The sequence below is a fragment of the Zophobas morio genome, unplaced genomic scaffold, assembly GCF_036711695.1.
Source record: "Zophobas morio isolate AGI-343-1 ecotype UQ-CSIRO unplaced genomic scaffold, CSIRO_AGI_Zmor_V1 ptg000021l, whole genome shotgun sequence".
NCBI classification, from domain to species: domain Eukaryota; kingdom Metazoa; phylum Arthropoda; class Insecta; order Coleoptera; family Tenebrionidae; genus Zophobas; species Zophobas morio.
In genome coordinates this window covers 15,619,925-15,647,127 of record NW_026972126.1, presented here as the reverse complement: position 1 = coordinate 15,647,127, position 27,203 = coordinate 15,619,925, and the positions used below count along the sequence as shown (strand labels likewise).

Genomic DNA, 27,203 nt, shown 5'->3' with positions numbered 1-27,203 from the left:
ATGCTTCAGAGGGCAGGGAAGTACTGTTTATAAACAAATTTTCAACCTGTGTAAGTTTTGTTACCTAATTTAAAAAACTGTCGGTTCCGCGCGCATTTTCGTAAACATTTTGATAGTATAAAAATTCCTGATTGGACGTTGGATGAGTCAGTCTTACAAAGCACAATTTTAGAAGTTCGGAATTATTTGTATTTGTAATGAATCACAGTTGACTCAAAATCTACAAAATCGCTTTCATACCTTTCAACTCCAGCTTAGATGGGTACTTACCAGAACTGCGACCAATCCGTTTAGCTTCCAAAATTCCAACTAAACTACAAACAAAATAAACATAAAGTTGTTCAGAAAAGTCAAAGGTTAGTGGAGCATCTGCACTGTGGCAGACAGTTCCATTAAAGTGGCCATAGGTCAATAAAACTCGAATCCAGTCTTAAAGCTTTATATTTCTGAGTAAACACAAACGTAGCAAAATTTAGCTTTACAAATATAGTACAATTAAACACAAGCAAGCAATAAAGATACAATTAGATAAAAAAGAAATACAAATTGTACATATAAAAAAGTCAACGGAACAAGTTCATACAGCGAAACGAGTAATAAAGGAACAGGTGATGCTGCAATTACGTCGGATTGAACCTCTTCAATTGACCACACACAAATAAAAACGACACAAGGAAAGATACCAAGAAAATTTGACAATTGACGAGTTAATTTTTATAAACGGGTCGGCGCTACAAATATCTAGGTGGAAAATTCGTTTAAACGTCATAAGCTACTTGTTATGGACAGGTGTTTCAGTGACTAGTTTTAATAGAATTACCAGAAACTAGTCGAAAATTGCAACTTCCTGGTAATAGAAAAAACTAGATGGATAACGATGGAAATCAAAAACACGTAATTATCAGCAAATTATTGCTATGCTGTTTCATAACTCCTAGGTAATCCTGCCTCACTAGAATGTAGGTAGATACTTTTATTCGATTCAAACTTCATAAATACAGACTATACAAACTTCTATTAAGTGCAATGGACATTTTCTCAAATAAAAAATTTACCTCTACGTGCAGTTTTATTACTAGCTAATAAATATTTAAACTTTATGCCCTTACCCTACTAACTTTTAAAACTTGCGTTATTATTCACAGAAAGCTTTTGTAAAATAAAACAACTCTCACCGTGTAGCAAAAGAAAACTTTGATTTCTTAAAGTACAAAAAATAGACGAATTTGCAACTCTGCGCCACGATCTGTTTACTTAAATTAAACTACTACAGCGCTAATTCAACATTTAATACTTTTATGCTGTCAATTGTACTACTGCTGAGTCGTCTGATATGCCTTTCGGCCCACGAAATGCCAAACTATGTTTTTTCAACATAACTAGATCCTGTGATGTCTGACGCTTGTACATAACTTAAAAAAATATCACACTTGTTGTCAATGATTATTAAATAACGGGAACTGGATGTTTCAACTTAAGATACGTTTCAACCAATCAGATTGGATTATGCGGAATCACATGTACATGACTTTATCAAACGGTCGTGCCGTACGTACTGAAAACAACCCTAGTACTATCGCTGTCTAAGGTGACGTCCTCCGGACTCGCCAGATCGACCTTAACACTACCTGAATTATTACGTTTGCGTTGGCCCCAGTTGTTTAAAGTCCACTGGTAGACCCCGTCCGATGAGTTACGGTTGGATTGACTTGGTGGGGGCTCGGCGCCATTGTGGGGGCTCTCGACTGTGTCCGAACTCGAACTGGTTTCAAACGAGTCGCCGCCGCCCTTATACCTGTTGATGCCTGCAGAAATATATTGAATTGTTAACTGAGGTTGAGGTGCCACTTTCAAGCTAAAAACAACAGCGTTGACAAAATTTACCCGATTCGTCCAACGAGATATGACTTTCCTCGATCCCCCGTAAAATACTTTGGCAGATGTCCGACTCCAACGGAATCGGGTCATCCGAATCCCGATTAAATATCGTTACGGCAATATGGGCCGGGTGCGGAACCGGTAACGGAATCACCATCTTGTCGGGAGCGAACGGTCGCGAGTGCTTCTTCCAAGGCGTCCAAATCGTCGACCCCGTCGTACTCCTGATGGACCCCAGGACCGTCGTCGATTCCCTATATACACACCAGTAGTACTCAGTTTCTGCGGACGTGCCACCAACTTACGACTTTTTTTCGCACTTCTTCACCGTCGTCGCTTGTTTGGACCTCGGATTGAACGCAGACACTTCCAAGTATGGCGAATGCACTTGGATGTTCCCCCTCGGTGTATACACATTCCCTAGGAGATCCGGTCCTCGGGCTCCCAACTGGGCACACTGCACCATCTCCGTGTACCTCGACAAGTCCGCTTGTGGGTGAGGATCCAGACGAAAACTGGTATCGGTATGGTCTAGCGGCGTCAGGATATCCAGACTGAACAGCTCCGAGTAGAGCAACCCAGCCAACCCGGCCCAATCCCCAGGACTCAGCGCCCGATTGTCCCAGAACTGGTCCTCACTGCAGCCCAGTTTCGGCAAAATGTGCGTCGGGTAGAACCTACACAAACAACATTGTCGCAACACCCAGAAACCCATAACTACGTACCTCTCCAGCATCAGCGCCCCCTGCTGGATGGCGATTTTCAGCTCCGACGTTTCCAGCTTGATTTTGCTCTTCACGGTCACGCTCAACCCGGTCTGGAGGTCCCGGCGCCGCCTCTCGAGCTTCTCGTGGAGGACCGTCATCAGGTCCTGCGCTTCCTTCTCCAGGTTCTTGTAGGGGCCGTTCTTGGCCAGCTGTGTGGAGAAGCTGCCGAAGCAGGCTTCCACGAAGTGGCTGAAGTCGCGCTGCGGCTGCATGATCGTGTTTTCGATCACGGACTGGTAGGCGGCGAGCTCATCCCACTCCATTTTGGCCTCGAAGGCGGCGAGGGCCTGCTCGGGACTGATCTGGAAGTAGTAGTCGGAGGCTAAGCCGGGGCCGGCGACGCGCTTCACCACGAAACTGTCGCTGGCGGGGATCCGGCCGCGTTTTTTAATTATGAGGTGGAAGATGGTGGTGTCCCAGAAGAGGCGGAACCAGTAGCGGGCGATGCCACCTGGGGAAAAACAGTATACATGCAAAAACACATCTTGCTATCATTATTGGGTCCTTTTATCATTAATAAGTATTTTAACTGAGTCTCGCAGAAAGCATAGGAAAAGTTTTATTTCATCGTTCGGGTATTATTGCGTCCTTTTTACAGCGCCTGGTGTATATTTTCTTTCACGGGATGGTGTATTCTGCGTCCGCAACGTTGCCGTACTTCACGATTCCATAATTTGTAACTTTTTAATTAAAATCTCTTTATCAACCCCAAAAAATTGATTACGTCATCGCAAAATTTTGCCAAAGAAATCCTATCTAAAATGAATGTGCAAAATATGATCAGTTAGTACTTGTAATTTATATTTTTTACATTTGCTTATACAGGGTGACTCAAAAAAATTAATAAATCAGTCAATTTATTTTATTAAATAAATCAAGAATTGCAAAACTGAATGCTTTGAAATCTTGCAGACATTTTAAAGTCAAAGTAAGCATGGTAAATTGTTAATCAAAATAAATCTATTTATTCCCCCCACAACATTGATGACGTTATCTCAAAATTTTGCCGAATAAATTCTACCCAAAATCTGCAAAATATGATGAGTTTTTACTTTATATTATAGCATTCATATTATTTATTGATCAAATTAAGAACAAGTCACCCCATTTCCCCGAAAATGTGAAAATACAAACGTCTTTATTTAATAACAATTATAATAATGATATTCAGAACATATTGTCGATTGTAGCTTACTACTTAATAGTTTTGATCCTCTGTTTTGAGGGGACCAACTCATTCAAATCAAACTAATTTCTACGTGACATTCTTCCGACGTATAAACATAAACACTTTCAAGTTGTTTTTCTTATCAAAGATAAGCTCGGGACGTACAGTAATGGAATCCATCGGACATTCTTGATTCTTGGAACAACGAATCGTTAAGAAATACATCTGGATAGACGTCGGTATAAAATAATATACTTTTCAGTTCAACGGGTAATTTTTACTTCCGAGCTTTGCCCAAGAGTCCATCCAACGAATGTGATGATTTTTTTATTTGTCATGAGCCACGGGGCGGAGCTTAATTGCAAAATCTATATTTCTCTATAAAAATTTACCATTTTAAACATGTTTTAATTTTTTGATTATGAAAAAAAGACTAATAAATGTTTAAAAAAGGAAAATATAAGCCCCACCCACAAGCCCTTTCTCAAATGTAATTTTTTTACGTACTTCTCGAGCGTAAGCCAAGGAAGTATTGTAATCTAGTCCGTCGACTGAATTGCCACTTCCAAATTTTTTATTTGTAATGAGCTTGGGACCGGAGCTTAATTGAATAAAATTTACCATTTTAAACTTGTTTAAAGTTTTTAGTTATCAAAAGAAGACTAAATATCTAAAAAGGGCAAAATATAAGCCCCGCCCGCCCACCCTATCTCATTTGTGATGATTTTTTATTTGTCATTAGCCACGGGGCGCGGCTTAGTAGCAAAATCTATATTTCTCTATAAAAATGCACCATTTTAAACATATTTTCAGTTTTTGGTTATGAAAAGAGGACTACATATATTAACAAAATTGGTCGAAGGTTATTTCGACAGAACTTCCCTCGCCCTATGATGACGTAATCAACATTTTTGCAAAGACATTATATCACTTTAGATAGGCGAAGTGTAATACTAATGACAACAGTATTATACGCATTGAGCCGTTCTTGATATAATCAATAAAATAAACTGACTCTTTCGTTAATTTTTCTGAGTCATCCTGTATAAGAAATTTAAAATCTTTTAATGCAATGATACATCACAACTATACACTCATAGAATGACAGTGCCCAATATTTTTTGAATAAAATTGTGTAAATTTTGTAATAACAAAATTCGACACGGGTTCACACACTAGAAGTGCAAAAGTATCTTATTTTATAAAATTTCAAAAACTTTTTATTATAAATTTTGGAGATTACGTCATCCCATTGGTGGCGGGGATAATTAACCAAATTCTAGTTAGCATTTAACCATCTACCTGGAATTTCTACTTTACACACAAAATTCGATAACAATCGGTCCAGTAGTTACGGAGATCACTTGTTTAATTAAAATGAATACAGACACCAAATAGATACCAGATAGATAGACAGATAGACGGAAACGAGAGACCACTTTTTTCATAGTCTAGAGGTCATGACACGAGAAAATATGAAAGTGGCAATACGGCCGATGAACTCGATTACTATACCTCCTTTGCTTAAGCTCGGGAAGTAAAAAAAGGAAAATATAAGCTCCGCCCACCCACCCTATCTAAATTGTGACGGTTTTTTATTTGTCATTAGCCACGGGGCGGAGCTTAATTACAAAATCTATATTTCTCTATAAAAATTTACCATTTTAAACACGTTTAAAGTTTTATAATTATACATATTAAAAAAAAGACAAAAATATAATAATTTTAGTGTGGAACCTTCTCGGGGTTTCCAACTGTTTTTCTTTAATCTGAAACCTTCTCACGGGTCCCAACAGTCTTTTTTAAAAATGTAAAACCCTCTCGGGGACCCCAAATGTATTTTTTAAGGATGTGAAACCTTCCCAGGGATACCAACTGTCTTTTTTAAGAATGTGAAAACTTCTCGGGGGCCTCAACTGTCTTTTTTAAAAATGTAAAACTTCCTCGGGGGGCCCAAATGTCTTTTTTTTAAACCTTCTCCAGCGTCCCAATTGTCTTTTTTTAATGTGAAACCTTCTCGGAGGTTCCAACTGTTTTTTTAACTATAAAACCTTCTCGGCGGCCCCAAATGTATTTTTTAAGGATGTGAAACCTTGGAGGCCCCAACCAACATCTTTTTTTTTAAAACCTTCTCGGGTGTCCCAATTGTCCTTTTTTTAAACCTTCTTGGGGGTCCCAATTGCCTTTTTTTTAATGTGAAACCTTCTCGGGGGTCCCAACTGTTTTTTTTTTAAATGTAAAAGCTTCTCGAGGGCGCCAAACGTATTTTTTTTTAAATGTGAAACATTGTCGGGGGTCCCAATTGTCTTTCTTTTATGTGAAACCTTCCCGAGGGTCCCAATTGTCTTTTTTAAAAATGCAAAACCTCAGGGGGCCCAAATGCCTTTTTTTTTTAAATCTTCTCAGGGGTCCCAATTGTCTTTTTTTTATGTGAAACCTTCTCGAGGGTCCCAATTGTCTTTTTTAAAAATGCAAAACTTTCTCAGGGGGCCCAAATGTCTTTTTTTTAAACCTTCTCGGGGGTCCCAATTGTCTTTTTTTAAACCTTCTCTGAGGTCCCAATTGTCTTTTTTTTTAATGTGAAACCTTCTAGGGGGTTCCCATTGTTTTTTTTTATGTGAAACCTTCTCGAGGGTCCCAATTGTTTTTTTTTATTGCAAAACCTTCTCAGGGGGCCCAAATGTCTTTTTTTTAAACCTTCTCGAGGGTCCCAACTGTCTTTTTTTAAACCTTCTCGGGGGTCCCAACTGTCTTTTTTAAAAATGTAAAAGCTTCTCGGGGGCGCCAAACGTATTTTTTTTAAATGTGAAACATTCTCGGGGGTCCCAATTGTCTTTTTTATGTGAAACCTTCTCGAGGGTCTCAATTGTCTTTTTTAAAAATGCAAAACCTTCTCAGGGGGCCCAATCGTCTTTTTTTTAAACCTTCTCAGGGGTCCCAATTGTCTTTTTTTTAATCTTCTCTGGGGTCCCAATTGTCTTTTTTTTAATCTTCTCTGGGGTCCCAATTGTCTTTTTTAAAAATGTAAAAGCTTCTCGGGGGCGCCAAACGTATTTTTTTTTAATGTGAAACATTCTCGGGGATCCCAATTGTCTTTTTTCTATGTGAAACCTTCTCGAGGGTCCCAATTGTCTTTTTTAAAAATGCAAAACCTTCTCAGGGGGCCCAAATGTCTTTTTTTTTTAAACCTTCTCGGGGGTCCCAATTGTCCTTTTTTTAAACCTTCTTGGGGGTCCCAATTGTCTTTTTTTTAATGTGAAACCTTCTCGGGGGTCCCAACTGTTTTTTTTAAATGTAAAAGCTTCTCGAGGGCGCCAAACGTATTTTTTTTAAATGTGAAACATTGTCGGGGGTCCCAATTGTCTTTCTTTTATATGAAACCTTCCCGAGGGTCCCAATTGTCTTTTTTAAAAATGCAAAACCTCAGGGGGCCCAAATGCCTTTTTTTTTTAAATCTTTTCAGGGGTCCCAATTGTCTTTTTTTTAATCTTCTCGGGGGTCCCAATTGTATTTTTTTTTTAATGTGAAACCTTCTCAGGGGTCCCAATTGTCTTTTTTTTATGTGAAACCTTCTCGAGGGTCCCAATTGTCTTTTTTAAAAATGCAAAACCTTCTCAGGGGGCCCAAAATGTCTTTTTTTTAAACCTTCTCGGGGGTACCAATTGTCTTTTTTTAAACCTTCTCTGAGGTCCCAATTGTCTTTTTTTTTAATGTGAAACCTTCTCGGGGGTTCCCATTGTCTTTTTTTTATGTGAAACCTTCTCGAGGGTCCCAATTGTTTTTTTTTTTTTAAATGCAAAACCTTCTCAGGGGGCCCAAATGTCTTTTTTTTAAACCTTCTCGAGGGTCCCAACTGTCTTTTTTTAAACCTTCTCGGGGGTCCCAATTGTCTTTTTTTTTTAATGTGAAACCTTCTCGGGGGTCCCAACTGTCTTTTTTAAAAATGTAAAAGCTTCTCGGGGGCGCCAAACGTATTTTTTTTTAAATGTGAAACATTCTCGGGGGTCCCAATTGTCTTTTTTTATGTGAAACCTTCTCGAGGGTCCCAATTGTCTTTTTTAAAAATGCAAAACCTTCTCAGGGGGCCCAATTGTCTTTTTTTTAAACCATCTCAGGGGTCCCAATTGTCTTTTTTTTTAAATCTTCTCTGGGGTCCCAATTGTCTTTTTTTTTAATGTGAAACCTTCTCGGGGGTCGCAACTGTCTTTTTTAAAAATGTAAAAGCTTCTCGGGGGCGCCAAACGTATTTTTTTTAATGTGAAACATTCTCGGGGATCCCAATTGTCTTTTTTCTATGTGAAACCTTCTCGAGGGTCCCAATTGTCTTTTTTAAAAATGCAAAACCTTCTCAGGGGCCCAAATGTCTTTTTTTTTTTAAACCTTCTCGGGGGTCCCAATTGTCTTTTTTTAAACCTTCTCGGGGGTCCCAATTGGCTTTTTTTTTAATGTGAAACCTTCTCGGGGGTCCCAACTGTCCTTTTTAAAAATGTAAAAGCTTCTCGGGGGCGCCAAACGTATTTTTTTTAAATGTGAAACATTCTCGGGGGTCCCAATTGTCTTTTTTTATGTGAAACCTTCTCGAGGGTCCCAATTGTCTTTTTTAAAAATGCAAAACCTTCTCACGGGACCCTAATGTCTTTTTTTTAAACCTTCTCAGGGGTCCCAATTGTCTTTTTTTTAAATCTTCTCGAGGGTCCCAATTGTTTTTTTTTTTAATGTGAAACCTTCTCGGGGGTCTCAACTGTCTTTTTTAAAAATGTAAAAGCTTCTCGGGGGCGCCAAACGTATTTTTTTTTAATGTGACACTCTCGGGGGTCCCAATTGTCTTTTTTTTATGTGAAACTTCTCGAGGGTCCCAATTGTCTTTTTTAAAAATGCGAAACCTTCTCAGGGGGCGCAAATGTCTTTTTTTTTAAACCTTCTCGGGGGTCCCAATTGTCTTTTTTTTTAATGTGAAACCTTCTAGGGGGTTCCCATTGTCTTTTTTTTATGTGAAACCTTCTCGAGGGTCCCAATTGTCTTTTTTAAAAATGCAAAAAACTTCTCAGGGGGGCCAAATGTCTTTTTTTAAACCTTATCGGGGGTCCAAATTGTCTTTTTTTAAACCTTCTCGGGGGTCCCTTTTTGTTTTTTTTTAATGTGAAACCTTCTCGGGGGTCCCAACTGTTTTTTTTTAATGTAAAACCTTCTCGGGGGCGCCAAACGTATTTTTTTTTGTGAAACCTTCTCGAAGGTCCCAATTGCCTTTTTTTTAATGTGAAACTTTCTCGGAGGTCCTAACTGTTTTTTTTTTAACTGCAAAACCTCGGGGGGCCCAAATGTATTTTTTCAAGGATGTGAAACCTTGGGGGCCTCAATCAATGTCTTTTTTTTAAGAAGGTGGGCCCAATTGCCTTTTTTAAAAAGCTAAAATCTTATCGGGGGCCCCAAATGCCTTTTTTTATGTGAAACCGTCTCGAGGGTCCCAACTGTCTTTTTTTAACCTTGTCAGGGGTCTCAATTGTTTTTTTAAACCTTCTCGGGGGTCCCAGTTGTCTTTTTTTTATGTGAAACCTGCTAGAGGGTCCCAATTGTCTTTTTTTTTAATGTGAAACCTTCTCGGGGGTCCCAACTGTCTTTTTTAAAAATGTAAAACCTTATCGGGGGCGCCAAACGTATTGTTTTTAAATGTGAAACCTTCTCGGGGGTCCCAATTGTCTTTTTTTTTAAATATAAAGCCTTCTCGGGGACCCCAAATGTCTTTTTTTAATGTGCAACCTTCTAGGGGGTCCCAATTGTCTTTTTTAAAAATGAACGTAAATACTTGAATATACTGCTACAGGACGCAGTAAACCTGGGGACATCAGTTTGAGAGTAATTTTCATAATGGACGGGTAAACTTGAGTTTGTTGTCGTTACCTGCCAAGATGACCAACGAAATCGCCGGACACACGACCGCCGCCACCAGCAGCGCCGCCACCGGCTGCACGCACCCCTGCAGCCCGATCTTCCACATCAGCGCCTCGAACAGCACGAACAACCGGTTCCTCTGCTGCACCGGGCTGTCCAGGTCGTAGATCACGGCGTTGGTGACCTGCACCGCCAAGGTCAGCACCGGCATCCACGCCACCGCCGTCAGCGCGACGAAAACGCTCGCCGCGATGACCGCCACGCACACCACGGGAAAAATCACAACCAAAATGATCGTCCCAAACAGCCCCTTAAAAAAGTAATTCCATATCCTATTCAAGTGTCTCGTGAACCCCTTCCCTATGAAGCCGGTGTCCGGCTTGGTCTCGAAGTGCGTCCGCGACTTGGAGATGTGCCGCCACAGGCTGATCAGGCGCGAGCACAGCGTCGACGTCAGGCTGCTCTTCCGCGGGAAGAGTGTGCCGTTGACCTGCGACAGCTCGAGGTCGGGCATGAACGGTTCGAGGCACAGCAGCGCGCGCAGGCCCACCGGGCTGCACCACGGCAGCACGATGCCGAAGAAGAACATGGCGTTCCACGTCCAGCACCAGGTCCGGTGGAAGTAGTTGAAGATGCGCCACAGCGGCCACCGGGTCGTCGTCGTCCGGACGATCTCTTTCTCCACCAGGAAAACGGGCTGGCTGGGATCGGAGCGGGGCGTCGTGATGCTGGTGGCTTGTTTGCTGAGCACGGTCGGGACGATCTCGGACTGACCCTGGAAGTTCCTGCGGACGATCCAGTTGGTGGGCAGCCAGATTTGGGTGGGCCATAAAAAAGAGCGGGTGGGCGTTTTGACCTTGCGCAGTTCTCTCAACAAGGCGGGTTCTCTCTGGAAGGAATTATACACTTAAGGGCAAGTTTGAATCAGTACTTACTTCTTTCATGAAGGCGAGGTCGCGGTTGAGGAAATACACGGTTTGGTGGAGACGTTTCGAGTTGCATAATGAGAGAGCATCTTCATGGGCGCTCCACTGGTTTTCTTGGCTGAATTTCAGTTCGGCTGAGCGTAGACGAGATCGTAACCAGGGTTCTATTCTAGACAATACCGGATGAGAATTGCAGAGACGAGTTTTTATTTCTTCCTGAGATTTTGAAAGACGGTGTTGTACGTTTTCGACTGCTCTGGAAGACGAAATACGTCACTTAAATTATGTCACGGAAAACATATCGTCCACTTACCTATGCATTAAAACTACGCTTTGGGCTTGTTGTACTAAAAGTTGAGCAATCCCTTCTCCTAAACTTAAAATATCTGGATGAGAAAGAATGCTGTTATAAACCCTCTGCAGATACTCCTTCATAACAGCATCGTTCACTTCCTGAAACCCAAAAGTACTTAGAAAAAAAACCTTCAGGATTAACACCGGTTACCCGTTCTATATCTTCGTCGGGCATTTTTTGAGCTCTTAACTCAGCAATCAGTCTTTCTCGAAAGTGTAAAAACCACCCCCTGGTCTCCCTCTCTAAAATAGCTACTAATGTGGGCAGAGCCCTTCTCATCAGACTTCTCTCCCATAACCTCAAATCCAGTTCTGATCCCGAAGGCGTCAGGAACCTGTAAGGAACGGCGACAGGCGGCTGCGAGCATTCTTTAGTGACTTCGAATTTTTCTGTAGCTGCTCGACGTAATTGTTTGCGGATGTACGAACACAGATGCTCCAAGGATTCTTCGTTTTCCGGCTAGAAAAAACAACACATTTTCAAACTTATCTCTCATAAGGAAACTCATTCTGAGATAAGCTACAAAATGTCATAAAATGCAGATTTTTTTAAATTTGAATTTGTCTTTCGGTGACGTCACGACTGCATTCAATGCGCAGAGGGCTCACGCGCATCGATACTAGATGTAATGTAATTACGCGTTCATCACAGACGTACGCACTCACTGACGTTCTATTTTTGAAGTCTTTTACTCCAGTGCGTAGTGAACAACGTGCGTAACTCTGTTTTGAGAGTTAACTGCGGTTTAAAAGCACGATATTTTTGACTCGGTTTGATTTTCGGACGTCACTACTGAAAGTTAAATAAAAACGAAAATAAATCGGAGCATGTAACGAAAAATTGCAGATTGTAGGCAGGAAATTTGAAATCAAATTAATGGCAATATATATAGAGAAAATAAACGTGAAATCATGAAATCAGCTGCTAAAAATTGTTGAACACGTAGCTGAGGGTTAAGTAAAATTCAGTGGTTACATCTATTTGTTAGTTTTTTCACTTCTTTCTAAAGATTTACAGTAAAAATAAATTAATAAAGACTCATCATCATTTGTTGAAATATGTTGGTAAAATACAAAATTCCCTACAAATGACAATATAAATAAAATGATACTTGGATTTTAGTCGACTCAATAGTCTTCGGTTAACCATGTGGTTGGTGAAAATTTTATCAAAAAATTTACTTTTTCTCGTTAAAGATTAAAAGCAACTGTAAAGAGATATATACCAAAATAAACCTAATGGTCGGTATTCCTTTCTTTCCATTTTTTTTCGTTTTTCAAACTAAGTATTTCTAGTGATTCTAAAAGATCTAGAAAATCATATAACAATTACAACATTATTTTTAAGGATCGGCGGTGGTTATTTTGAAAAATATTTTGTAGAACACTTGACACATTAAATATTCTAAATCGTCGATAAGTTAGATATAGAAAAATCTAATCTTTTAATATTTTTAAGCACAAGTGTACCTAAAAAATCAATTAAATATTACATTTACTTGCATCGGAAATGGCAAAAATACCGTCCACGTACTTCAACCGCATAATTAAATTTGGAATTTTATTTTAAAGTAACCTTTTGTCGCCAGTTTAGAGTTTTTGCGACACAATAGAACGGGTTTCAGAGCTTTTGTCAATTAAGCGTAAGAAATTTCTTACTTATCACTATCAGTTATCTTCATCATCATTCATTTTTAAGGAAAGAAGGACTGTTTTTGTGTTTTAGCAGATAACAAAGCGTTCATTTTGAACGGCTTGGAACAACAAATCGTTAAGGAATACAAGTGGCTGATAGACGTCGGTATAAAACAATGTACTTTTCAGTTCAACGGGTAATTTTTCCTTCCGAGCGTAGCCCAAGGGTCCATTCAACGAATGTGGTATTTTTTTTTTGTCATGAGCCACGGGACGGAGGTTAATGGGAAAATCTATATTTCTCTATAAAAATTTACCATTTTAATTTAATATTTTTGTTTTATTATTATTATTAAATTAAAATGGTAAATTTTAAACTACCACCCCGTGGTTCATGACAAATAAAAAAATTACAATTGAGATATGGCGGGTGGGCGGGGTTTATATTTTTTAAAATATATTTAGTCTTCTTTTCATAACCAAAAAGTTAAAACATGTTGAAAAAAGAAAAAAAAATATAAGCCCCACCCACCCACCCTCTAACTCAATTGTGATGATTTTTTTATTTGCCATTAGCCACGGGGCGGAGCTTAATTGCAATATCTATGTTTCCTTATAAAAATTTACCATTTTAAACATGTTTTAAGTTTTTGGTTGTGAAAAGACTAAGTATATGAACAAAAGGCAAAATATAAACCCCGCTCACCCGTCCTATCTCAATTGTGATAATTTTTTTTATTTGCAAAATCTATATTTATCTATAAAAATTTGCCACTGTAAACACGTTTTAAGCGTTTGGTTATTAAAAGAAGACTAAATATATTAAAAAAAAGGCAAAATATAAGACCCACCCACCCGCCGTATCTCAATTGCGATGATCTTTTTATTTGGCGTGAGCTTGGGGGCGGAGCTTAATTGCAAAATTCATATTTCTCTAAAAAAATTTACCATTTTCAACATGTTTTAAGTTTTTGGTTATGAAAAGAAGACTAAAAATATCTATTTAAAAAGAGGCAAAATATGAGCCCCGCCCACGCTCCCTATCTCAATTGTGATGATTTTTTAATTTTTCATTAGTCACGGGGCGGAGCTTAATTGCAAAATCTAAATTTCTCTATAAAAATTTACCATTGTAAACACCTTTTAAGTGTTTGGTTATTAAAAGAAGACCAAATATAATAAAAAAAGACAAAATATAAGCCCCGCCCACCCGCCCTATCTCAATTGTGATCATCTTTTTATTTGTCGTGAGCTTGGGGGCGGAGCTTAATTGCAAAATTCATATTTCTGTACAAAAATTTACAAATATAGACATGTTTCAAGTTTTTATTTATGAAAAGAAGACTAAATATATTAAAAAAAGACTAAATATAAGCCCCGCCCACCCGCCCTATCTCAATTGTGATGATTTTTTTATTTGCCGTGAGCTTGGGGGCGGAGATTAATTGCAAAATTCACATTTCTCTATAAAAATTTACCATTTTGAACATGTTTTATGTTTTTAATTATGAAAAGAAGACTAAATATATTTAAAAAAAGGCAAAATATGAACTCCGCCCACCCTCCCCATCTCAATTGTGATGATTTTTTTATTTTTCATTAGTCAGTTTTCATCAGTCACGGGGCGGAGCTTAATTGCAAAATCTAAATTTCTCTATAAAAATTTACCATTGTAAACACGTTTTAAGTATTTGGTTATTAAAAGAAGACCAAATATAATAAAAAAAGACAATATATAAGCCCCGCCCACCCGCCCTATCTCAATTGTGATGATCTTTTTTATGTCGTGAGCTTGGGGGCGGAGCTTAATTGCAAAATTCATATTTCTCTATAAAAATTTACCATTTTGAACATGTTTTAAGTTTTTCGTTATGAAAAGAAGACTAAATATATTAAAAAAAGACAAAATATAAGCCCCGCCCACCCGCCCTAACTTAATTGTAATGATTTTTTTATTTGTCGTGAGCTTGGGGGCGGAGATTAATTGCAAAATTCACATTTATCTATAAAAATTTACCATTTTGAACATGTTTTAAGTTTTTAATTATGAAAAGAAGACTAAATATATTTAAAGAGGCAAAATATGAGCCCCGCCCACCCTCCCTATCTCAATTGTGACGATTTTTTTATTTTTCATTAGTCACGGGGCGGAGCTTAATTACAAACTAAATTTCTCTATAAAAATTTACCATTGTAAACTCGTTTTAAGTATTTGGTTATTAAAAAAAGACCAAATATAATAAAAAAAACAAAATATAAGCCCCGCCCACCCGCCCTATCTCAATTGTTATGATCTTTTTATTTGTCCTGAGCTTGGGGGCGGAGATTAATTGCAAAATTCACATTTCTCTATAAAAATTTACCATTTTGAATATGTTCTAAGTTTTTAATTATGAAAAGAAGACTAAATATATTTAAAAAGAGGCAAAATATGAGCCCCGCCGACCCTCCCTATCTCAATTGTGATGATTTTTTTATTTTTCATTAATCACGGGGCGGGGCTTAATTGCAAAATCTAAATTTCTCTATAAAAATTTACCATTGTAAACTCGTTTTAAGTATTTGGTTATTAAAAGAAGACCAAATATAATAAAAAATGACAAAATATAAGCCCCGCCCACCCGCCCTATCTCAATTGTTATGATCTTTTTATTTGTCCTGAGCTTGGAGGCGGAGATTAATTGCAAAATTCACATTTCTCTATAAAAAATTACCATTTTGAATATGTTTTAAGTTTTTAATTATGAAAAGAAGACTAAATATATTTAAAGAGGCAAAATATGAGCCCCGCCCACCCTCCCTATCTCAATTGTGACGATTTTTTTATTGTTCATTAGTCACGGGGCGGAGCTTAATTACAAACTAAATTTCTCTATAAAAATTTACCATTGTAAACTCGTTTTAAGTATTTGGTTATTAAAAAAAGACCAAATATAATAAAAAAAACAAAATATAAGCCCCGCCCACCCGCCCTATCTCAATTGTTATGATCTTTTTATTTGTCCTGAGCTTGGGGGCGGAGATTAATTGCAAAATTCACATTTCTCTATAAAAATTTACCATTTTGAATATGTTCTAAGTTTTTAATTATGAAAAGAAGACTAAATATATTTAAAAAGAGGCAAAATATGAGCCCCGCCGACCCTCCCTATCTCAATTGTGATGATTTTTTTATTTTTCATTAATCACGGGGCGGGGCTTAATTGCAAAATCTAAATTTCTCTATAAAAATTTACCATTGTAAACTCGTTTTAAGTATTTGGTTATTAAAAGAAGACCAAATATAATAAAAAATGACAAAATATAAGCCCCGCCCACCCGCCCTATCTCAATTGTTATGATCTTTTTATTTGTCCTGAGCTTGGAGGCGGAGATTAATTGCAAAATTCACATTTCTCTATAAAAAATTACCATTTTGAATATGTTTTAAGTTTTTAATTATGAAAAGAAGACTAAATATATTTAAAAAGAGGCAAAATATGAGCCCCGCGGACCCTCCCTATCTCAATTGTGATGATTTTTTTATTTTTCATTAATCACGGGGCGGGGCTTAATTGCAAAATCTAAATTTCTCTATAAAAAAATTACGATTTTAAACACGTTTTAAGCGTTTGGTAATTAAAAGAAGACTAAATATATTAAAAAAAGGCAAAATATAAGACCCACCCACCCGCTGTATCTCAATTGCGATGATCTTTTTATTTGTCGTGAGCTTGGGGGCGGAGCTTAATTGCAAAATTCATATTTCTCTATAAAAATTTACCATTTTCAACATGTTTTAAGTTTTTAGTTATGAAAAGAAAACAAAATATATTTAAAAAGACAAAATATAAGCCCCGCCCACCCGCCCTACCTCAATTGTCATAATTTTTTTTATTTGTCGTGAGCTTGGGGGCGGAGCTTAATTGCAAAATTCATATTTCTGTACAAAAATTTACAAATATAAACATGTTTCAAGTTTTTATTTATGAAAAGAAGACTAAATATATTAAAAAAAGACGAAACATCAGCCCCGCCCAATCTCAATTGTGATGATTTTTTTATTTGTCGTGAGCTTGGGGGCGGAGATTAATTGCAAAATTCACATTTCTCTATAAAAATTTACCATTTTGAATATGTTTTAAGTTTTTAATTATGAAAAGATGACTAAATATATTTAAAAAGAGGCAAAATATCAGCCCCGCCCACCCTCCCTATCTCAATTGTGATGATTTTTTTATTTTTCATTAGTCACGGGGCGGGGCTTAATTGCAAAATCTAAATTTCTCTATAACAAATTACCATTGTAAACACGTTTTAAGAGTTTGGTTATTAAAATAAGACCAAATATAATAAAAAAAGACAAAATATAAGCCCCGCCCACCCACCCTACTTGAATTGTGATTATCTTTTTATTTGTCCTGAGCTTGGAGGCGGAGCTTAATTGCTGTATAAAAATTTACAATTATAAACATGTTTTAGGTTTTTGTATTAGACAGAAAATTTCCGAAACTACCGGACCGATTGTTATCAAATTTTAGATCGTGTTCAGTTTTTACCCTAGAGATACAGACTTTTGGAAAAAAAAATTAAAATTGTAAAACTGAATGCTATAAACTCTTGCAAATGTTTAAGGAAGCATGGTAAATTCTACTGATGACGTCATCTTACAATTTGGCCGAACAAATGTTATTTAAATTTAATTAGATTTTTCCCTCGGCATCCAAATTTTGAAAAAAAAAATCAAAATTGTATAACATTTGGTGAATTAATTTTGAAACTGCAAAACCGAATGCTTTGAAATCTTGCAAACGTTTTAAGGTAAACATGGTAAATCGTTAACCAAAATTTATCCGTTTACTTCCTCCCAATAAATTAATGACATTACAAAATTTTGACGAATAAATGTTATTTAAATTTTATAAAAAACATATTCTTCTACTTGTAGTCTATGAATCTGTATTAATGTTTTACCCCAGACATCCAAATTTTTGGAACAATATCTAAATTGTACAATTGTATAGTAGTAATTTTAAATTTAATGATAACCGTTGGATTTTTTTTCCGTCTTAAATCCGTACAAAAAAAGTGATTTAGAATACTTCTACATTTTTTTAAGAGTGACTTAGTCGTCTGAAATGTGTAAAACTATTTTAAAAAATTGACCGCCCTTACCCGACACACCAGTTCCGCCACCAAATACTTGGTCCTCTCTTCCCTAATTTTGGCATCTAGGTTATGAGCCTGCAGACTGGGTATCCCGAAGACCAGATCCAGAATCCTCAACAGCCCCGCCAACAGCGCCTTCAGGGCCTCCGAGACGCTGAAGAAGTGCGACAGAAGCCGGCCCTTCGCCGTCACGGCGATGAACCGCAGCGCTAACGCCAGATCGTTCAAGAGCGAATCGCTGCTCTTCTCCGTGCCCTTCTGCAGCAGCTGCGACAGCCTCCATCGGTGTTGCTGGCCGGGAAAATTCAAAGACTCTACCTCAAACTCGCTGTAATGGTAGGCGCGCGTTTAAAATCGTGTCGTCGTAGGACAGGGGATGAATACTATGGATGACGTAAAACTTGCACAGATTTTTTGATCACACAGAGTTCTACAGTTAATTTGTTTCAGATACAATTTGATGCATACAGAAGCTAAAAGAACACAAACAAACAAAAAATGAAATCGGTAAGTTAATGTAAAAGAAATCAAACGCTCCATTGTTATGGCGGCTGTGGCACTGTCGACGTTAAGAAATACAAAAACACAAATAGCGTAAAGAACGAACCAAAACTAGCTGCATAATTGTCACAAGACAGTAAGTTAAATAAAAATCTGGCAGAAGTAGAGAGATAGACGATGCACATGACAGCACAATAACATACCCCTGGCGCCTAATTGATTCTAGTTGTTGCAGGTTCAATCGTTTTGGCTTTCCGAACTTATCCTTGTGCAAGCTTTACAGAATAACATCACATATAAATCAGCAGAGTTAGATGGGACGCGGAGGAATTGCATAAGAGAGGAATAATGACGAGCGCAGCCCTTTAAAATACCATCTTAAAAGCATAATAATTACACAATAACAATACACGCCAATTAAGTGTTGTTTATTAACTGCTTAAAATTTATTTTTGCTCATTTATTATTTAAAAAATAATATGAAAAACATCAATCAAAATTCAATGAGGGAATTTTAAAAAGTCAATTAGAAGTACAATTTATTTTACAAAGGCTGGCGATTAATATTACAATCGTTTCGAACTTTCGTAAATTATCTTGTAATCAATAATATTTATTGTTTATCACTAATGGTGTATTTGTTAAATGCTAGGTAGGCAACCAACAATTCAGTTACGATAATTTTGTTACCTTTCACAATAAAGCAATATATTTTTATTAAAAATACAATCACAGATTTTCCAAAACCAGTTTATTGTAAGATCTTTTATGACCAGCCTAAATTAAATTATATAGAAAAGATCTTTTGTTGTAATTTTTTACTTACTTCTCAAACTACATACTTTTAAGAGTGAATAAATAACACCAGATTAATAGAAATTTCGATTTTTCATACAAAGGTTTCAGGTTCATGGCCAACAAAATGTTCTTTTTATGTGCAACCTTATTCCAAACCCAGATGAAAAACTATTGCAAAGGGGTAGATGATAATACTAATCTACAATTACAAATCTATATGTGACCATGTCAGCAAATTACATAAAATCTCCAAAATGAAATCCAAAAAATTTAAGATCCGAGATGGCTGTTTCTTAAAGCAAAACATTTAGTGCCCGAGATTTCTACTTCTGAAAAAGAAAAAAATTAGAATTTCGAGGTTCATTTGTCTCTGATATGTCATTTCTAAAAGCGAATCAAAATTAGCCCCCCAAATTGCTATTTCTAAAAACGAACGAAAATCGCAATTGCTAGGTTCTTTATTCTATTGAATGCTATTTCTAAAATTGAAGCAAAATTAGCTCCCGAAATTGCTACTTCTAAAAGCGAAACACAAATACGCCCTGACATTGCTACTCCTAAAAACGACACACAAATGATGTCCAGACATTTTGTATTCTGTATTGTGCTATTTCTAAAATCGAAACACATTTAGCCCCCAACATTGCTAACTCTAAAAATGAAACACAATTAAACCCCGAGATTTCTACTTCTAAAAATGAAGCAAAATCGGAATCGCGAGGTTCTTTATTATATTTAATGCTATTTCTAAAATCGAGTCACAATTAGCACCCGACATTGCTAATTCTAAAAGTGAAACACAATTACGCCTTCCTGATTGCTATTTATAATACAATCCCCCCTAATTGCTATTTCTAAAAACGAACGAAAATCGAAATATCTTTTATGCTGTTGAATGCTATTTCCAAAATTGAAGCAAAATTAGCCCCTGAGATTGCTATTTTTAAAAGCGAAACACAAATATGCCCCGAGATTGCTACTCCTAAAACCGATACACAATTGATGTCCAGATAATCTTTAGTTTGTATTATGATATTGCTAAAATCGAAACACATTTGGCCCAAGATTGCTATTCTAAAAATGAAACACAATTAAACCTTAAGATTTCTACTTCTAAAAACGAAGCAAAATCAGAATCGCGAGGTTCTTTATTCTGTTTAATGCCATTTCTAAGATATAAACACATTTAATTCCTGATATTGCTAACTCTAAAAGTGAACCACAATTATCCCCCGAAATTTCTACTTCTAAAAAAGAAACAAAATTAGAATTTCGAGGTTCTTGCTATTATTGCATGCCATTTCTAAAATCGAATCACAATTAGCCGCCGAAATTGCTATTTCTAAAAACGAAAGAAAATCGAAACCGCGAAGTTCTTTATTCTATTGTATGCTATATTAAAATCGAAATAAAATTAGCCCCCGAGACTGCTACTTCTAAAAAACGAAACATAATTATTGATCTCCAGACAGTCTTTATTCTGTATTGTGCTATTTCTAAAACCTAAACACATTTAGCTCTTAAAATTGCTAAATCTAAAAACTGAGACACAATTAGCCCCCGAGATTTCTACTTCTAAAAACGAAACAAAAGTGAAATTTCGAAGTTCTTTCTACTGTTGTATGCCATTTCTAAAATCGAATAACAATTAGCCCCCAAGATTGCTACTTCTAAAAGCAAAACACATTACTTCCAGAGATTGTTAGTTCTAAACAACGAAACATAATGATTGATCTCCAGACATCTAATTCTAAAAGTGAAACACAATTACGCCTTCATGATTGCCATTTCTAACACAATCCCCCCAAATTGCTATTTCTAAAAACGAACTAAAATCGAAATATCTTTTATGCTGTTGAATACTATTTCCAAAATTGAAGCAAAATTAGCCCCTGAGATTGCTATTTCTAAAAGTGAAACACAAATACGCCCCGAGATTGCTCCTCCTAAAACCGATACACAATTGATGTCCACATAATCTTTAGTTTGTATTATGATATTGCTAAAATCGAAACACATTTGGACCAATATTGCTAATTCTAAAAGTGACATACAATTACCCCTTTGAAATTGCTATTCCGAAACACGAAAGAAAATCGCAATCACGAAGTTCTTTATTCTATTAAATGCTACTTCTAAAATTGAAACAAAATTAGCCTCCAAGACTGCTATTTTTTAAAGCGAAGCACAATTACTTCCCGAGACTGCTACTGCTAAAAACGAAACACAATTGATTTTCAGATATTTTTTAATTTGTAAAATGCTATTTCCAAAATCGAAACACATTTAGCCCCCGAGATTGCTAATTCTAAAAGTGAAACACAATTAGCCCCCGAGATTTCTACTTTTAAAAACGAAGCTAAATCGGAATCGCGAAGTTCCTTATTCTGTTGTATGCCATTTCTCCATTTCTAAAACGATTCACAATTAGCCCCAGAAATTGCTAATTCTAAAAGCGAAACAATTGCCTCCTCGAAATTGATATTTCTAAAAAAGAAAGAAAATCGCAATCACGAGGTTTTTTATTCTACTGATTGCTATTTCTAAAACTGAAACAAAATTAGGCTTCGAGATTGCTATTTCTAAAAGCGAAACACAATTACTTCCCGAGATTGCTACTTCTAAAAACGAAACACAATTGATTTTCAGATATTTTTTAATTTGTATAATGCTATTTCTAAAATCGAAACACCTTTAGCCCCCGAGATTGCTAATTCTAAAAGTGAAACACAATTAGCCCCCGAGATTTCTACTTTTAAAAACGAAGCTAAATCGGAATCGCGAGATTCTTTATTCTGTTGTATGCTATTTCCCCATTTCTAAAACGATTCACGATTAGCCCCCGAAATTGCTAATTCTAAAAGCGAAACAATTACTTCCCCGAAATTGATATTTCTAAAAATGAAAGAAAATCGCAATCACGAGGTTCTTTATTCTATTGAATGCTATTTCTAAAATTGAAGCATAATTAGCCCCCGGGATTGCTACTTCTAAAAGTGAAACACAAATACGCCCCGACATTGCTACTCCTAAAAACGACACACAATTGATGTCCACATAATCTTTAGTTTGTATTATGATATTGCTAAAATCGAAACATATTTGGACCAATATTGCTAATTCTAAAAGTGACATACAATTACCACTTTGAAATTGCTATTCCGAAACACGAAAGAAAATCGCAATCACGAAGTTCTTTATTCTATTAAATGCTACTTCTAAAATTGAAACAAAATTAGCCTCCAAGACTGCTATTTTTTAAAGCGAAGCACAATTACTTCCCGAGACTGCTACTGCTAAAAACGAAACACAATTGATTTTCAGATATTTTTTAATTTGTAAAATGCTATTTCCAAAATCGAAACACATTTAGCCCCCGAAATTGCTAATTCTAACAGCGAAACAATTACCTCCTCGAAATTGATATTTCTAAAAATGAAAGAAAATCGCAATCACGAGGTTTTTTATTCTATTGAATGCAATTTATAAAATTGAAACAAAATTAGCCTCCGAGATTGCTATTTCTAAAAGCGAAACACAATTACTTCCCGAGATTGCTACTTCTAAAAACGAAACACAATTGATTTTCAGATATTTTTTAATTTGTATAATGCTATTTCTAAAATCGAAACACATTTAGCCCCCGAGATTGCTAATTCTAAAATTGAAACACAATTAGCCCTCGAGACTTCTACTTTTAAAAACGAAGCTAAATCGAAATCGCGAGGTTCTTTATTCTGTTGTATGCTATTTCCCCATTTCTAAGACGATTCACAATTAGCACCCAAAATTGTTAATTCTAAAAGTGAAACAATTACCTCCTCGAAATTGATATTTCTAAAAATGAAAGAAAATCGCAATCACGAGGTTCTTTATTCTATTGAATGCTATTTCTAAAATTGAAACAAAATTAGCCTCCGAGACTACTATTTCTAAAAGCGAAACACAATTACTTCCCGAGATTGCTATTTCTAAAAACGAAACACAATTGATTTTCAGATATTTTTTAATTTGTATAATGCTATTTCTAAAAGTAAAACACAATTAGCCCCCGAAATTTCTACTTTTAAAAACGAAGCTAAATCGGAATCGCGAAGTTCTTTATTCTCTTGTATGCCAATTCCCCATTTCTAAAACGATTCACAATTAGCCCCAGAAAATTGCTAATTCTAAAAGCGAAACAATTACTTCCCCGAAATTGATATTTCTAAAAATGAAAGAAAATCGCAATCACGAGGTTTTTTATTCTATTGAATGCTATTTCTAAAATTGAAACAAAATTAGCCTCCGAGATTGCTATTTCTAAAAGCGAAACACAATTACTTCCCGAGATTGCTACTGCTAAAAACGAAACACAATTGATTTTCAGATATTTTTTAATTTGTATAAAGCTATTTCTAAAATTGAAACACATTTAGCCCCCGAGATTGCTAATTCTAAAAGTGAAACACAATTAGCCCCCGAGATTTCTACTTTTAAAAACGAAGCTAAATCGGAATCGCGAGGTTCTTTATTCTGTTGTATGCTATTTCCCCATTTCTAAAACGATTCACAATTACCACCCGAAATTGCTAATTCTAAAAGCGAAACAATTACCTCCTCGAAATTGATATTTCTAAAAATGAAAGAAAATCGCAATCACGAGGTTTTTTATTCTATTGAATGCTATTTCTAAACTTGAAACAAAATTAGCCTCCGAGATTGATATTTCTAAAAGTGAAACACAATTACTTCCCGAGATTGCTACTTCTAAAAAGAACCACTATTGATTTTCAGATATTCTTTAATTTGTATAATGCTATTTCCAAAATCGAAACACATTTAGCCTTCGAGATTGCTAATTCTAAAAGTGAAATACAACTAGCCATCGAGATTTCTACTTCTAAAAACGAAACGAAATCGGTGTCTCAAGGTTCTTTTTTCTGTTGTATGCCATTGCTAAAATCGAGTCACAAATAGCCTCCGAGATTGCTATTTCGAAAATCGAAACAAAATTAGCCCCCGAGATTGTTACTTCTAAAAGCGAAACACAATTACGCCCTGACATTGCTACTCCTAAAAACGACACACAAATGATGTCCAGACATTTTGTATTCTGTATTGTGCTATTTCTAAAATCGAAACACATTTAGCCCCCAACTCTAAAAATGAAACACAATTAAACCCCGAGAAAAAAGATAATATTAAAAAAAAAAAAATCATCCGGCAAAATTTTAAGTACAATACAGAAAATAAGTATGTATATATTTTGCAGACATTATTCCTCTTTTACGCCACAACTCCACAATAAAGGAAAATCTCCAGCCCAAACAGTCGATACTCCACTCCACCATCTTTCGTTTCCGTATCAACTATTTCAGCGCCACTGTATCTCCCTGCGAACAACGACATACCCTCGCTCCCTTATATACTCCAACTGCTTCCCCGTCAACCGCCTCGGCTCACCTTTACCATCGACAGCGACAGCGTCTAGCTCGTCGAAAGAGGGCGCTACAAAGAGATCGCGCAAGTGATACTTCGTCTTGCATCTACCTAGAGACCCATCGGATGCGAGTTGCGACGTCGGGAACGAATCGCATTGCGAAACGGGACTTGGAAGGACTAAACACCCGATTACTCGACTTACTTTAAGTTAAGCGCTGTTCTTACTTATGGGGAAGGTTCTCCAGTGGTAGAGAAACTGCTCGGCGACTTGCTTGATGTTGTTCACCAGCTGCTCGACCTCGGGCGGCGCCCCCACCAGGTTTACGTCGAATCTGATGGGCTCGCGCTCGGGCTGGAGGGCGTCGGGGCCTAGGGCTAAGCCGTCGGTCCGCAGCGGGTAGAGGGACGTCGGTCTCGCGTAGTGGTGGCCGTCGCTGTGGAGGCCTTGGGCGGACCGGAATTCCAACTTATTGGATACTAAAAGGACAAAAAGGAAAAAGAAAACTTTTGGTTACCGCAAGTTTGGAATTTTGTTGTTAAGAAAATTTTATTTTTACGTCCTGAGCGTAAGCTAAGAAAGTATAGTAATCAAGTCCACCGGACGACTGCCACTTTAATCTTTTCTCGACGTTTCATTACCTCAAGAGTCCGAAAAAAGTGCCTTCTCGTTTCCGTCTGTCTGTCTGTCTGTCTGTCGTCTTCAATTTTTATTAGGCACATATTTAATTTTGAGAAACCACTAGACCGATTGTTGTTAAATTTTGTTTGTATATTAGGAATATCGAGTATACGATAAAACGCTAACCAAACTGTTTAATCATCCCCACCACCAATTATAATTTTAATATAAAATGATCATAAAAATAAAACTTGAAAAATCAAATAATAATTTTTGGAAAAATCTGGATTTATTTACTTTCGACCAATTTTTTGATGTCACAATTTTTAGGTTTTTAAATTTTTTTCATTTTTCAATTTTTCAATTTCTCGGCTTTCAAATTTTTCAATTTTTCAAGTTCTTGATTTTTATTTGCCATTCTGATTTTAAAATTTTTCTTTTCTCGATTTTATATCTTTGATTTTTCAATTCCTCGATTTTCCAATTTTCAAATTTTTCAATTTTGCACTTTTTGGATTTCCAATAATCCGATTTTCCGGTGTCTTTAATTTTCAATATTTTGATTTTACAATATATATTTCGTTTTTCGATTTTGCACTTTTTCGATTTTTAAGTTTCCCAATTTTTAATCTTTTAATTTTTCAAATTTTCGATTCTTCAATTTTTCAAGTTTTTGATTTCCAATTTTAAGATTTTTCAAAGTTTTCAATTTTATACTTTTTCGTTTTTTCCTTGCAAATTGCAAATCGAAGAACTGAAGAAACAAAAAATTGAAACATTGAAAAACTAAAGATCGGGAAACTTAAAAATCGAAAAAGATTAATGAATCAAAAAATTGGAAAGAAGAAAAAAAAAGAATCGAATCGAAAGATTGGAAATCTCAAAAATTGTAAAATCGAATAAATGAAAAAGTGAAACATTTTTTAAATTATAATTATTACTACATATTTAAAATGAAAACTAGAAAAGTTACAAAACAAAAATGGAAGTAACAAATAATGAAAATCAAAAAATTGGAACAAAAAAATTTGGAAAATAGAAAAACTGAAAAAAATATAGATGAAAACTCGAAAAGCTATATGTTGATTGAAAAAAACACGAAAATTTGAACAATTGCAAATCCAAAAACTGAAGAATAGAAAATCTGAAAAAATAAAGAAAATATAAAAAGCCCAATCGAAAATCTGCAAATCGAAAATTTGAAGAATTAAAAATCGAAAAATTAATAAGTTGAACAAATGAAAAATTTTAAAATCCAATAATAGCAAAATGGAAAAATTTTAAAATCGTGAAAAATTGAAAAAGTTCCAAATTTTTAAAATTGGAATGATTATTACATATTTAAAAAACTAGGAAAACTGTAAATCAAAAATTGAAGTAACAAATAATCAAAAATCTAAAATTGTAGAAAAAATTTGAAAGTTGAAAAAACAAAAAACTGAAAATCGAAAAACTGCAAATTGAAAAATCCAAATATTGAAAAATTTTACATGGAAATAAAGAAAAATAAATAAAGAACACTGAAAAACCGAATTATTGAAAAAATAAAGAAAATCAAAAACCGAAACGAAAAATTGCAAATCGAAAAATAGAGGAAACAAGAAATTGAAGTAACAATTAATGAAAAATCTAAAATTGAAACAAAAATTTATAAATTTGAAAAAACATAAAAATGAATATAGAAAACTGCAATTTGAAAAACCCAATAATTGAAAAATGGAAAAATTCTAAAATTGTGAAAAATTAAAAAAGTTCAAAATTTTTCATGTAATAATAATAATTACATGTTTAAAAGAAAACTAGGAAAACTGTAAATCAAAAATTGAAGTAACAAATAATCAAATCTAAAATTGTAAAAAAAAATCTGAAAGTTGAAAAAACAAAAAACTGAAAATCGAAAAATTGCAAACTGAAAAGTCCAAATATGTATTGAAAAATTTCACATGGAAAAAAAAGAAAAATGAAATAAGAAAACTGAAAACGAAATCAATTGCAAATCGAAAAATAGAGGAAGCGAGAAATTGAAAAATAAAGAAAATAAAAAATGAGGCAAAAATTGCAAAATTAAAAAGCAAATTGATGAAAAAGTTTTAAAA

The 27,203-nt window shown here is 35.6% G+C and overlaps 1 protein-coding gene across 5 annotated transcripts in view; it reads right to left on the bottom strand.

Moving 5' to 3' along the window:
• Positions 1-425: 425 nt before the first annotated feature.
• LOC135132885 (uncharacterized) overlaps positions 426-27,203 on the bottom strand; it is a 110,919-nt gene continuing 84,141 nt past the window's right edge. For 4 of the 5 annotated variants that reach the window (XM_064061097.1, XM_064061099.1, XM_064061098.1 and 1 more), the window contains exons 3-14: positions 24,714-24,965; positions 24,458-24,665; positions 18,470-18,541; positions 17,772-18,093; positions 11,134-11,442; positions 10,942-11,081; positions 10,638-10,884; positions 9,712-10,591; positions 2,604-3,096; positions 2,184-2,555; positions 1,885-2,132; positions 426-1,805 (exon numbers count right to left, since the gene is read on the bottom strand). In XM_064061097.1, the coding sequence (XP_063917167.1) occupies positions 1,534-1,805; positions 1,885-2,132; positions 2,184-2,555; positions 2,604-3,096; positions 9,712-10,591; positions 10,638-10,884; positions 10,942-11,081; positions 11,134-11,442; positions 17,772-18,093; positions 18,470-18,541; positions 24,458-24,665; positions 24,714-24,965 (3,815 nt within the window). In that variant the 3' untranslated portion in view covers positions 426-1,533. The remainder of the gene's footprint in view (positions 1,806-1,884; positions 2,133-2,183; positions 2,556-2,603; positions 3,097-9,711; positions 10,592-10,637; positions 10,885-10,941; positions 11,082-11,133; positions 11,443-17,771; positions 18,094-18,469; positions 18,542-24,457; positions 24,666-24,713; positions 24,966-27,203) is intronic. The other variant, XM_064061101.1, reaches the window with a different exon arrangement.